This window comes from Schistocerca gregaria, chromosome 2, assembly GCF_023897955.1.
Source record: "Schistocerca gregaria isolate iqSchGreg1 chromosome 2, iqSchGreg1.2, whole genome shotgun sequence".
Lineage (NCBI taxonomy): Eukaryota > Metazoa > Arthropoda > Insecta > Orthoptera > Acrididae > Schistocerca > Schistocerca gregaria.
Window position 1 is genome coordinate 1,050,894,684 of NC_064921.1, and position 14,877 is coordinate 1,050,909,560.

At 37.9% G+C, this 14,877-nt stretch overlaps 1 protein-coding gene across 1 annotated transcript in view; it reads right to left on the reverse strand.

Annotated features, from left to right (window-relative positions):
• Window positions 1–14,877, reverse strand: part of LOC126335571 (ATP-binding cassette sub-family C member 4-like) — a 309,710-nt gene that overhangs the window by 130,148 nt on the left and 164,685 nt on the right. The window contains exons 8-10 of the mRNA XM_049999000.1: window positions 8,576–8,714; window positions 8,373–8,483; window positions 1,795–1,992 (exon numbers count right to left, since the gene is read on the reverse strand). Of these exons, the coding sequence (XP_049854957.1) occupies window positions 1,795–1,992; window positions 8,373–8,483; window positions 8,576–8,714 (448 nt within the window). The remainder of the gene's footprint in view (window positions 1–1,794; window positions 1,993–8,372; window positions 8,484–8,575; window positions 8,715–14,877) is intronic.

Consider the following 14,877-nt stretch of genomic DNA (forward strand, 5'->3'; position numbering starts at 1 on the left):
TTATAACCTGTTCTACTCAGAACTCATCAATCCAGTTCATGGTCAGCTATTATTTTAAACCTGAGTCAGAGTTCCTCTACTTGCTCCCTGTACTGAAAGTTTCACGTTCTTCATTGATATGTGACAGTACTGATTTTTATCTAGTTTCCTAAACATATATATGTCTTTCTGCTTGTTTTCATTGTCCTTTGCACTCTGGTAATTATTGTTGCCACAACAGCATCATGGTCACTGATAACAGTTTGGATGTGGACAATCTCAAAGAGATCAGGTCTATTTGTTGCCATTAGATCCGATATACTTCCATCATGAGTGTGGTTCCTAACTATCTGTCCTGAGTAGTTTTCAGACAAATATTTAGTAAAGTTTCACAGGATGCCTTATCATGCCCACCAGTAACAAAACTGTAATTTTACCAATTAATTGTTGGATGATTTAAGTCTCCACTGATGATTACAGTATGATTGGGGAACTTACAAACAAGTGAACTGAAGTTCTCTTGAAAGCTTTTGATTACATCAGGAGATGAGTCTGGTGGGTGATACAAGGATCCAATTATTATTTTATGCCCAGCCCTGATACTTAGTCTTGCCCAAACAATGTAACATGCAGCTTCAATTTCTACCTCAGTGGATTTGAGTATCTTGTCTTCTGCGACAAATAGACCACTTTCGTTTCCCACTTGTCTGTCCTGCCGATATGCACTTATTTTACCCAAAAATCTCACTGCTATCAATTTCAGGTTTCAACCAGCTTTCTATACCTAGTATTATGTGAGCTTCATTGCTTCTAATGAGTGCTTCAAACTCCTGCACTTTGTTGAAAATTCTTTGGCACTTTACCATTAGGATTTTAATACGCTTACTTGTGGGAGGCGTTTCTTTCGATCTTACACTGATACATCTGAGTTTCCTACAGATATTGTTATCTGGATTGGATGCAGAGTCACCTAACCTAAAAAAAAAAAAACCTTGTGTGCATCCCACACACAGTCAGCTACCTGCGTAACACTCTGATGTGTAGTGCACACCTGACCCATTTAGGGAGACCCTACAGTTCTCAACCCAATGGCACAAGTTCGGGAAGTCGCAGACTAGCCTGTCACAGAACTTAAGCAGTCTCTGGTTCAATCCCTCAACTTGACTAAGAACCAAAAAGCCACATCAGTTCTGGGCACAATGCTGCAAATTGTGAGCTTCATTGAAACTCCATCGGCAAGGCCGGTCTTTTCAGTCTTCTCTACTGTTCGCCGAAATGATCCAAGAATGACGTCAATGTCCTGACGACAGGCATCATTTGTTCCAACATGTGTCACAATCTGCAGTTGGTTGCACCCTGTTCTCTCAATGGCAGCTGCAATAGCCTCTTCAACATGTTGAATGAGGCTCCCAGGCTTACACACTGAGTGCATCTGATGTCCTTTCCAGTCTCTTGCAACCACTTCCCATAGGAGTATCTTCATTCTCCGTACATTTGAACTGCTGACGATTAATAGACAACTACCCATTTGCATTTGCTTCCTCTTGACACTGGACAAAACAGGTTCCCTCAAAACAGGTGAAGTGAGTCCCACTGGCTCCGATTCATCTCAGTGAAAGACAGCACCTCAAACGCGTATATAACCGATCTTTCCATAAATCTTATTTCTTTGCCACATTTTACGGTGAGTAAACTTGTCAAGACAAAAAGAACTCTCTCTGATATACATAATGAATCAAAAACAATAAAATAAATGCAAGTTTTTGGTAATGAAGTATAATTTTTCAAAAAGTTTAGTATTCAGGAAATAATTACCTTTCCAGATCCAACAGGACCAACAATAGCACAAAGCTTGCCTGGAGTGACTAGTAAATTGATGTTTGATAACGTCTCAGATATATTTGAAGGGCCCCATCGTGCACTTGCATTCTGTAGCATTATTCCAACTTTCTCAGTCTTCTCTCCTGAGGGCATCAAAGATCTAGGGACATGCTCCTCCAGCAATAGAAATACCTAAAAAAAACTGATCAGGTTAATTAGGTAATTATGGATTTTTTGGTTCAATGCAAGTAATTAATAACTGAAAATATTTTCAAGCATGCATTTATTAAAATAATGAAAATCATATGACAGAAACAATAAACAAAACATGAAATACAGCCATTCATCCATAGTTAATCAAAGAGATGCACATTTAAACTTATTAAGTAATTCATTCATTCATTGACACATCATGTTCCATAATGCCATGATGAAGTGAGCTTTCTGAGATGTGGAATGAGGCAACTTGTACATTAATAGTGAGAAGAATCCCCTACATGCTACTTCTGTTAAGGGGGGAAGGACGTGAAACGGGACAACTTGGAGCAGGAGAGGTATCACAGGACATTTTAATTTAAACTGTCTATACTTTTACAAATAAATTCATAGAACTTTGTCAGCATGACCAGGAAGGATTCAGGATTCATACTCATAGCAGGGAAAGTTCAAAAAAATAACAAAACAATTTTTTTACATGTGAAATTTCATCATTTTTTCACTTCGTATTGGCTGCATTTGTTACTGTAGGTACACTTTTCTTCATAAGTAAGGGAGATTCTTCGATTAATTTTGCGCAACATACAAACCATACTTAACGTTGTATGAAACTCTAGAATTTCCCAAATATGTTAAAAACTGTGGTAAAAATTGAGATAATTAACTATAAAATTCGAGTTTTCTGTAAACAAGAAGTTTAAAACGTAACAGCCCATTCATTTTTCCATAGATTAAATAAATTCTAGAGTTTTTTTACACCTGTAAGTGTGGTTTGTAAGCTGTACAAAATTCATCAAAGAATCTCTCTTACTTATGAAGAAAAGTGTACCTATAGCAACAAACGCAGCCAACAGTAAGTGAAAACAATTATAAAATTTCACATTTAAAAAATTTTATTTTTAGTGTTTTTGAACTTCCCCCTGCTATGAGTGTGAATCCTGAATTCTTCCTGGTCATGCTGACTAAGTTTTATGAATTTAATTGTAAAAGTATAGACAGTTTAAATTAAAATGTCCTGTGATACCTCTCCTTCTCAAAGTCGGCCCGTTTGATGTCCTACCCCCCTTAAGTATACTAACAACAAACTATGATGAAATACACACCACAAACTGCTGTTGATAAAAAGTGTGATAAGGATTATGTCTGCATTCAAGAATACGGCAAAAGAAATCAGCAACAGCAAACAATTTGTATTCACTCATTTACAAGGCAAAATCTGGACCTCTGTATCACAAACTTTTGATAAATGAACCCTGGCTCTTGGCCCACTGAGCCATCAGAAAGATACCTAGAGATCACAATTTAATACAACTACCACTCAATTGACTATTTTTATGTTGCAAGAATGTGATGACATGCTACAGTGCACGATATGTATTTTTGTATGATTATCAGTAACACCGTTGTGAAAGGTAATTATAGTAGACCATGGCAAACATTTTTCCATTAAGGCAGCATTGACAACCTTGTCTCAAAGTTCCATAAATGTATTAAGAGTTATGGTAATTACTTTTGAAATAATAAAGAGTTTACTTATTTTTTCCACCTGTCTTGTTTTCCTTTGACTGCCCCTTATACAACCAAATTAAAAATAAAACAATGGAAACTTCAGGTAGGAATATCAACAATGTAGGAAAAGATAGATTGCTACTTTCCATAAGAAAGACACATTAAGTCGCAGACAGGCACAATTAAAAGATGCTTACACAAAGCTTTCTGTCTCAGCCTTCATCAGCAAAAGACAAACACACACCATTCATATATACAAGCAAGCACACGTCATCCACACATGACTGCCAACTCCAGCAGCTTGGGCCAGAATGTGGAATATCTTTTAATTGTGGCTGTCTACAACTTAACATGTCTTCTTTACAGTAAGTAACAATTTGTCTTTTCTGAAAGTGTTCAAATTTCAAATAATGCACTTGTCACAATGTGGTTTCGCAGAAGTGGCGGCAAAAATAATGGTACGAATAGATTTAGCTGAACATGTTCTGAACTCACTTGACACACAGCAGTAGAATTGTAGGATCTTGATGGACTTGTCTAAACCATTTGGCTGTGTGAATCATTCCAAATTAATAGAGGAACTGTATGAGATTCAAGGAAAATGCAGTGACATAATACAATCACACATCCACATCCAGGCAATTCACTCACATGTACGGATCCATGGAATACGCATACCAAATAAATTTTTAAAAAAAGGAATAGAAACAGTGCATAGAAATCAGGCATACTAGTGGGGAAGATGTAATCAGGCTACAAACTGTCAAACATTGTATAGTACAAGGTCCTGTACTTGGACCAATACTATTTATTACCTACGTATATGATTTCACAGACAATGTACATCAGAAACTTTCACTGTATCCCTATAACATGACAATTATCTGTGAAGCTCAGACAAAGGAGGAAGTTGAAAAGCAATCAGTCATGATGTTGAAAATGCAAGTAAGTAACTACTACAAAACAACCTTTTTAAAATTCTATCAAAAGAAGGTACAATGGTGTGCTGAAAAATATGCCCTTGAATATTATGTAAAAACTCAAAGCTTTTTAAATAAAACACATATTATTAACTTTCTACATCTTTATTCTCCATGTCTACATATCTGCACCCTGCTGTCATTAGAGGGCTCCAAAATGTAGCGTGCAACATGGTGGCATGTAATGTAACTATGTTAATGTGTGAGCAACAGCATGCTATAATCAAGTTTTGAATTGGAAGAGTCCATCCACACATGGAGCACCCTCTCCTACACCTTGACAATGCCAGATCACACACACAAGCACTGTGACATCTGCAACAATCCATTGCCTTGGGTTCACTGTCATCCATCAACCACCATACTGTTCCAACTTAATCCCATCCACTTTTCATATGTTTTGAAGACTTAGGAACAACTTCAGTGGCTTCACTTTGATGATAATGAAGTGGCGCAAGCAGAGGCAAGAGTGTGGCTCCATCAACAAAGTCAAACATTCCTTAGTGATACTGTCAACAAAATGGTTCCTTGTTGGGAGAAATGTGTTTGTTGCAGGGGTGACTATATTGAGAAATAAATATGTAGATATGAAGAATAAAATATGTAGTACTTTAATAATGTGTGATTCATTTACAAAGTTTTAAGAGTTTTCATGTGAACATTTTGGAGGTATTACTTTTCAGCACACACTAGTATGTATTGTTAAAATAAAACAAACAGAGTAGAATATATAATGTACATATTAAAATAAATAGAAAAGAAATGAAAGAAGTAAGTAGGACAAAAATTTGAAGAATTATTATAGGCAACTGTCTGACCTGGAGGGAGCATATAGATGTGCTCTGTAGAAAGATAAACAGAGGATTTTCTTGTAAGCAAAATGATAAATGTTGTGGATGAGAAAGTTATCATATTATCATATGCTATGGACTCATGTTCCCAAATTATCATATTCAGTTCATACATGTGGAAGGGCACAAGTTGACTACTTTAAAAGAATATTCGTAATTCAGAAAACAGCAGTAGGTGTGTAACAAACAATGAGTGTAGCAAGTAAAGCAAGCAGCAAAAAAATTTTTTTTTTTTTTTGTAAACGAGCTGCCTAAAAAATTAAAGCAATTTAAATCTTTGAAAAATGGCTTAAAAGGGTATCTCACACAGAAATTTGTATACAGTATGAGTGAGTATCTAAAATTAAACTAAGTTTCAGTTGCTACATTATAACAGAAAATATACGAGGGTGGTCTGAAAAGTTCTCAGAATCACCACAAGAGGCCAGCGCAAGCGGAACAAATTGTTGACGTGATATTCATTGGACTGTTGACTGTAAATACATGCCGGATTAGTGCTCTTGGAAGAGACTGTAAACACATGCCGCATTAGTGCTCTTGGAAGAAAGCTGCAGCAGTGATGTGGCTCTGTTGTTATTCCCACATAGTGATTTGCGAAGGTGGAAAAAATCGAGATTCGAACAGTGATTAAGTACTTCGTAAAGAAAGGTATGAAAGCAAAGGACATTCATGCTGATTTCCAGAGTACACTGAGGGACTCTGCTCATTCATATTTAACTGTTGCCTAGTGGACAAATGAATTTAAATTTGGTTGGAAGAGCTTAGATGATGATCTGCGCAGTGGTTGGCAAAGATGTGACACTACCTCAGAAATCATTGCAAAAGACCACAGAATGGTCATTGAAGATTGCTGATTGAAAGTGCATGAAATTGCTGATGTTTGCCAGACGTTATCTGAAATGGTATATCACATTTTAACTGGAGAATTAGAAATGAAAATATTATCTGCAAGATCGGTGCTGTGACTCTCGTTGCTGGACAATGTGTGCCCACACAGATGTGCCATCGCCATGACAGAATTACACAAACTGAGGTATGAATTGTTGCCACACCCACTGTATTCAACTGATGTGGCTCCATCAGACTCCCATCTCTTCCCAAAACTGAAAATTTTTCTTGTTGGACAAAGATTCACTTCAAACGAAGAACTTATTGCCAGAGTTGAGAACTGTTTTGCAGTCCTGGAGGAATCTCATTTTCAAGGTGGTAAGAAGGCACTGGAACATGGTTGGGCCAAGTGAATTAAACTACAATGAGACTACACTGAAAAATAAATAAGTTTCAGAGATGTAAGTACTTTTTTTCTATTCTATCCCGAGATCTTTTCAAACCACCCTCGTATAATAACCTTTCAAGTGTCTGTAAAATGTGATTCTGTTTTATATTATTGTACACTGATTCTATCTTCATTGCAATTAAGCCTTGGTGTAGTTTAAAATGATAAGGACAGTCAAAACACAGATTTTACATCTGCTGCAGATAAAGTGGTAAGACACATCCAACACTCTCAGCTGAAAATTATCAGTTAAGAGTCCACAGGCAAAGAATAAATACACAAATATCAATGAGAAAGACCCAACTGCAATACCTGTCCCAAGCCTTACCATCAGTTAGCAGTCCACAAAAATGAATGAGCATTATCGAACTGTGGCCAAGAACAAAGCATTCAGCTGTGCATTACATGCTCAATTTTGGGGCCACTACACAGTCTACATGGATCCTCCCACTCTCCCCTGTTCACTGAATCAAATAGCTGGAAATTGTCCCTACGACACATAATTCGATTTAGTAATATTGCTGGCCTGGGTCTTTGCTAGTATTTGCCCTAAACGCACTTCCACCTTTCTTCCTGTTCTTCTCCCTTACATTTCTCCCTCCTCTTCCCTTTTCCAAGAGCTCCTCATCGTTTTACTTTAGTTAAATTCATCTGTATACTAATATGTACCTTTGCTATTCTCTTCATGTTCTCTTTCTTCCTCTGTATTATTCTGCTCTAGCCCCCCCACCCCCCTTTCCTCCCACCTTCCTCCCACTCACACTGACACCTCTTTCCCCAACCTTTCCCCTTAACTCACACATCCTATTTCATCATGTTCCCTCATCTCTTTCTTGTTCCTCTCCCCTGCTCCACCTCCCCCTGCAGTGTTCAATACAATGTAAATGTACATGTATGTGTATCTGTGAATGTTGAAGAAAAACACTGGCCAAAAACTAATCTACAAATTAAAAAATCTCTTTTTTTAATTTATTTCTTTTTACCTGCCTACTAGTCAACATGAACTATTCAGTGAATAGTTATCTTTATTCTTTTTATTCTTTAGTCCGCCTCCATAGCGCAGCTGTAGTTTTACTGGCTACCACACAAGGGGAGCTAGGGTTCGATTCCCGGCAGGGGACTGGGGGTTGTGTGTCCTTCATCATCATTTTCATCATCATTGACATGCAAATCACTGAAGTGACGTCAACTAAAAGAACTTGCAATACAGCGGCTGAACCCCGAAGGGGATATTCCGGCCAATAAATGCCGTATGATCATTTCATTTCATTTATTCTTTCTACTGACAATATCCAGATACTTTCTTTCACATTTAGATTTCTTCCATCCATAACTGGTTTTCAGCTCAAGTCCTATTTTTGATGATGTCATGGAGTTGTTCTTATGTTAAGGTAACATTTGACTTACCACTATGTTTCAAAATCATTAAAAGTAAATTGGAAAAAAATCATTTAATATATGGTTAAAAATAATAATATACTGGAATGAGATGCAAAAAACGTGTACAGAGAGCATTCTTTAGTTGATTTAACTATAATTCTGGGTGTCACAGTCATGAACACCATGTTATACAATGTAGGCTCAACAACAGCATGACAGCGATATCTGTATATATCTGGTAAATAAAATATGAATTCTGGTGTTTCAAAGAATTCACAAGATGAGATTCATGTAGATTTCGAGATACCTGATGGAAAACAGTACAAAACAAGAAAGAGAAAGTATGTCATGAGTATTTACCTCTAACCGCTGCATGGACACTTTTGCTTCAGCGTAAGACTGAACTGCTGCAGGAAAAGCAATGGCCATTGAGAACTGAATAATGTTGAAGAACTGAGCCAGTGGGAATACCTGTAAAAACACAGTGCAAAATTCATCACATAATTCTTACACAAGGCATCTATTTATTCTAACTAGTCATTCTCAATCACCATTGCTCATACCTTATCAGCTGTGACAGTATTGCCAAGAAGTGCATAGGCCACCAATGTAACATATAAGGAAGTTCTTTCAGTAAAGACACCAAATGCTGACTGCACACCTCTAAGGTATGAAGCTCCTTTGAGAACTTTTACCTCTTTTCTGCAAGTTCAATGGTTGTCAGTGTTAACAGAATCTACTTTATGACTATTATGCTAAAAGCAAGGAAAACATTGAAACTACTCAAAACATATGTTGGCTCTACCACACAGGCAAACTAGGCAGACACACAGGGCACAAAAATGTATGAGCAACAATATTTTTTATGGAAATCCAGAAAATGTCAACAAACTGGGTTTCCTGTCTGCTTGTGTTGTGTTAGTGATCTACCTCCTGACCAAATGCTATGTCCCCTTAATGCGAGAAAAGGCAGTATGATATTCTGAAAACTCTCCTTTGTCCCTTCTTCAAAGACCTGATTGTTAACTTTATAACATCTGGCAAGGTTCTGTTTTATGACTAAATCTTGAAGATTGTTACTAAACAAGCTTCTGATACACTACAACAGTTGCAGTTCTTACTCAAACACCTTTTTTTATTTTTTATTTTGGGGGGGGGGGGGGGGTATGTGAGGATTGGACAAGAAGTAAAAGACGTAGCACTTAGTGGGGATATGGTGTTGTGAAATTACAAGCGGTGTGTCTGCTACATACAAAGTATTCAAAAACAGCAAGTTTGACTGAGTGATATGTGGCTGGTAAGTTGCAGTGTATTGGCTGAGCCATGCAGCTAAGTGGGAACCGTCTAGAGGTTCAAATCATTCCAGTAAGCCGTGGGAGGAAGTGGGTTAGGTATCCAGCAGGCCCACCAAGATGATGCAACTTGGAAGTTCCATGTCGGTTAGGTACACTGTATCACAGCATGCTTCTTAATGTTGAGTAAATAATTCCAAAGTGTGACTGTGCTGAAACTAACAGCGTCAAATATTCACAAAGTTGTCACAACTTTCCCCAGGTTAAATTCCCTGATTTCCAGACAAATTTCAGCATTTTTCCCCCAACAAATTTTGAGATCTCAAGGGTAACTTAAGACCTAAGTATGTAAGTTGGATATCTGTCTTTGGAGGTATGGTACAAGAACAGCAGTGCAAATGAGGAAATATTTAAAGCATAAAAAAAAAACCTTGCCAGCAGATGACATTTCCTGATGTGAGCAAAAATCTTAGGTACTAACATCAACATTTTTCATAATGAACTATTTTTCAATGTAGAAAGAATGCCAAATGGTATGTGTGTTTCATTAAGACCACTGATATTTTATTTCAACAGAACAAAACACATTTGGTGACAAAAATACACATTTCCTTGGGTCGCAAGACAGATGTAAAATATCTTCACTGATTTCAGAAATAACCTGAGATAAAAAGTAGGCCTCTTGAAATAAGTGTGTCAAGCAGGGAAGAATTTTGTAAACCAACACATTAGGACCAATAAAATGATGGTTCTACTATGTTTGTTATTGTCAGTTATTACCCACAGTGTTATATCTATTGTTTTACAGGTATTTTGTGATTTTTCTTTCGAGAAATATATGAGTACAAAGCATACAAACTGCCAGCAACTGAGACAACTTTCTTCTTTTTATCGTCTATACTTTTTAATATATAAACTACTTCTGAAATGCCAAAATGTACTAGAACAAATAAAATGTCTATGAAATGCCACACTATGCAAACATACATGCACTGAGACAGTGGAAATTCCTGAAATCCATCGCCCATGGCCTCTGGCCTGCTGAAGAGCACTGCAGTCTTGAGTCAATGGACAGACCACGAAAATCCACTGCATTACACCACACACAAACAGACCTGGCCTGTGGGCAGGTTAGAGAGACTAGATTCGACAGGCAGGGCCTGTACATTAGTGAGAACTGAATGGCTTCGGATCGGCAGGCCCAATCAGTTACAGATACCCACAGAAACAGCCTGTGGCTTTGGCTAATCATGTAAATCCACTAGTGTGGCCAGCTATTCACGAGCCACAGACTTGTTGATGAAATGAGACCACAGTGATCAATTCATGCCACAGATAACTTGTTCAAATACCCTAAGAATAAATAATGAGGATATGTAGCAACTCCCTCTACGATTTTTACCCTCCACGCTGCCCTCCAATACTAAATTGGTGATCCCTTGATGCCTCAGAACATGTCCTACCAATCGATCCCTTCTTCTGGTCAAGCTGTGCCACAAACTTCTCTTCTCCCCAATCCGATTCAATACTTCCTCATTAGTTATGTGATCTACCCATCTAATCTTCAGCATTCTTCTGTAGCACCACATTTCGAAAGCTTCTATTCTCTTCTTGTCCAAACTATTTATCGTCCATGTTTCACTTCCATACATGGCTACACTCCATACAAATACTTTCAGAAATGACTTCCTGACACTTAAATCTATACTCAATGTTAACAAACTTCTCTTCTTCAGAAACGCTTTCCTTGCCATTGCCAGTCTACATTTCATATCCTCTCTACTTCGACCATCATCAGTTATTTTGCTCCCCAAATAGCAAAACTCCTTTACTACTTTAAGTGTCTCATTTCCTAATCTAATTCCCTCAGAATCACCCGACTTTATTCGACTACATTCCATTATCCTCGTTTTGCTTTTGTTGATGGTCATCTTATATCCTCCTTTCAAGACACTATCCATTCCGTTCAACTGCTCTTCCAAGTCCTTTGCTGTCTCTGACAGAATTACGATGTCATCGGCGAACCTCAAATTTTTATTTCTTCTCCATGGACTTTAATACCTACTCCGAATTTTTCTTTTGTTTCCTTCACTGCTTGCTCAATATACAGATTGAATAACATCGGGGATAGACTACAGCCCTGTTTCACTACCTTCCCAACCACTGCTTCCCTTTCATGTCCCTCGACTCTTATAACTGCCATTTGGTTTCTGTACAAATTGTAAATAGCCTTTCGCTCCCTGTATTTTGCCCCTGCCACCTTCAGAATTTGAAAGAGAGTATTCCAGTCAACATTGTCAAAAGCTTTCTCCAAGTCTACAAATGCTAGAAACGTAGGTCTGCCTTTCCTTAATCTGTCTTCTAAGATAAGTCGTAAGGTCAGTATTGTCTCACGTGTTCCAGTATTTCTACGGAATCCAAACTGATCTTCTCCGAGGTCGGCTTCTACTAGTTTTTCCATTCATCTGTAAAGAATTCGCGCTAGTATTTTGCAGCTGTGACGTATTAAACTGATAGTTCGGTAATTTTCACATCTGTCAACACCTGCTTTCTTTGGGATTGGAATTATTATATTCTTCTTGAAGTCTGAGGGTATTTCGCCTGTCTCATACATCTTGCTCACCAGATGGTAGAGTTATGTCAGGACTGGCTCTCCCAAGGCCGTCAGTAGTTCCAATGGAATGTTGTCTACTCCAGGGGCCTTGTTTCGACTCAGGTCTTTAAGTGCTCTGTCAAACTCTTCATGCAGTATCGTATCTCCCATTTTATCTTCATCTACATCCTCTTCCATTTCCATAATATTGTCCTCAAGTACATCGCCCTTGTATAGACACTCTATATACTTCTTCCATCTTTCTGCTTTCCCTTCTTTGGTTAGAACTGGGTTTCCATCTGAGCTCTTAATATTCATACAAGTGGTCCTCTTTTCTCCAAAGGTCTCTTTAATTTTCCTGTAGGCAGTATCTATCTTACCCCTAGTGAGATAAGCTTCTACATCCTTACATTTGTCCTCTAGCCATCCCTGCTTAGCCATTTTGCACTTCCTATCGATGTCACTTTTGAGACGTTTGTATTCCTTTTTGCCTGCTTCATTTACTGCATTTTTATATTTTCTCCTTTCATCAATTAAATTCAATATTTCTTCTGTTACCCAAGGATTTCTACTAGCCCTCGTCTTTTTACCTACTTGATCCTCTGCTGCCTTCACTACTTCATGCCTCAAAGCTACCCATTCTTCTTCTATTGTATTTCTTTCCCCCATTCCTGTCAATTGCTCCCTTATGCTCTCCTAGACACTCCGTACAAGCTCTGGTTCTTTTAGTTTATCCAGGTCCCATCTCTTTAAATTCCCACCTTTTTGCAGTTTCTTCAGTTTTAATCTACAGGTCATAACCAACAGATTGTGTTCAAGAGTCCACATCTGCCCCTGGAAATGTCTTACAATTTAAAACCTGGTTCCTAAATCTCTGTCGTACCATTATATAATATCTGAAACCTGTCAGTATCTCCAGGCTTCTTCCATGTATACAGCCTTCTTTTATGATTCTTGAACCAAGTGTTACCTGTGATTAAGTTGTGCTCTGTGCAAAATTCTACCAGGCGGCTTCCTCTTTCATTTCTTAGCCCCAATCCATATTCACCTACTATGTTTCCTTCTCTCCCTTTTCCTACTACCGAATTCCAGTCACCCATGACTATTAAATTTTCGTCACCCTTCACTATCTGAATATTTTGTTTTATTTGATCATACATTTCTTCAATTTCTTCGTCATCTGCAGAGCTAGTTGGCATATAAATTTGTACTACTGTAGTAGGTGTGGGCTTCGTATCTATCTTGGCCACAATAATGCGTTCACTATGTTGTTTGTACTAGCTTACCCACACTCCTATTTTCCTATTCATTATTAATCCTACTCCTGCATTACCCCTATTTGATTTTGTGTTTATAACCCTGTAGTCACCTGACCAGAAGTCTTGTTCCTCCTGCCACCGAACTTCACTAATTCCCACTATATCTAACTTTAACATATCCATTTCCCTTTTTAAATTTTCTAACCTACCTGCCCGATTAAGGGATCTGACATTCCACGCTCTGACCCACAGAACGCCAGTTTTCTTTCTCCTGATAACGACATCCTCTTGAGTAGTCCCCGCCCGGAGATCCGAATGGGGGACTATTTTACCTACGGAATATTTTACCCAAGAGGATGCCATCATCATTTAATCATACAGTAAAGCTGCACGCCCTCGGGAAAAATTACGGCTGTAGTTTCCCCTTGCTTTCAGCCGTTCGCAGTACCAGCACAGCAAGGCTGTTTTGGTTATTGTTACAAGGCCAGATCAGTCAATCATCCAGAATGTTGCCCCTGCAACTACTGAAAAGGCTGCTGCCCCTCTTCAGGAACCACACATTTGTCTGGCCTCTCAACAGATTCCCCTCTGTTGTGGTTGCACCTACGGTACGGCTATCTGTATCACTGAGGCACGCAAGCCTCCCCACCAACGGCAAGGTCCATGGTTCATGGGGGGGGGGGCATTTATCTAATGAGGCCAAAACCAGATTTTTCCAGTGTTTCTTCAAATTTCCCTAATATTTTCCTGATTTCCTTGATGTGTCTGAAATTCCCTGATAATGTGTGATTTCCAGAGCCTTTGGCAACCCTGATTCCCTAAAAAGAGAAAACCACATCCAGACATGCTACAGAAAATCTAATGACAGTGTTGAAATTGCCATAAAGAGACAAATTCAATAAAATTATTACCATAATTATACAACTAATATTAACAAGGCTATTAACATTTACACATAAAAATGTTTATAACAAATAGTAACAAGAGCTACAGAAATGCTACATATGCCTATGTCACACCTTGGACTGATCTTGAAGTCAGCTATAAAATGACCATGTTTATGATAATACAGGACAGACAGCTTAATTGTTATAAATGATTTATTTAACAGATGTTAATAGAGTGCCCAAATAATGAGTTCTTCACAGATACAAAACAGATTAACATCAGCAGAAACAATTTATCCTGTTATTCCTACTTGTTGATGTTTAACAAGAATCTTTATAGGTCAATATCTGTAAGATAGATGTTTGAGTAGCATTGTATGGAAGTGGCAAGCTGAATAAAATTATGGGTTTGACTGGCACATGTCGTTCTGTTTTGGAATGTATAAAACATAAATCACAGCTGATTATTCTACAATTTTTAAGGAGTAATGAAATAGTATCTGTCTGCAAATTGTCTAAACTTGGATGTTATAAATGTTTGAAATGTGTAAAATTGTAAAACTTGTACTCAAAGAGAAAGGGAGCCAAACTTCACAATGACCAGTTGATTCTAGCTGTCCACTGTATGACAGATGTAGATAGGTAGGCAGAGCATGGTTTAGTGTCTTTTGATGTTCATGTCTGGTTGGGTAAGATTGTTGGTTAGGTTTGAATGGTCACTGAGTGTTTATGTGATAGTCAAATGACAGAATTGCACACCAATAGCTTTAATCAACAGAGGATTAGACACTATTTCCACTCTAATTATCTCAGTTGATAGAAGTTTGACATTAA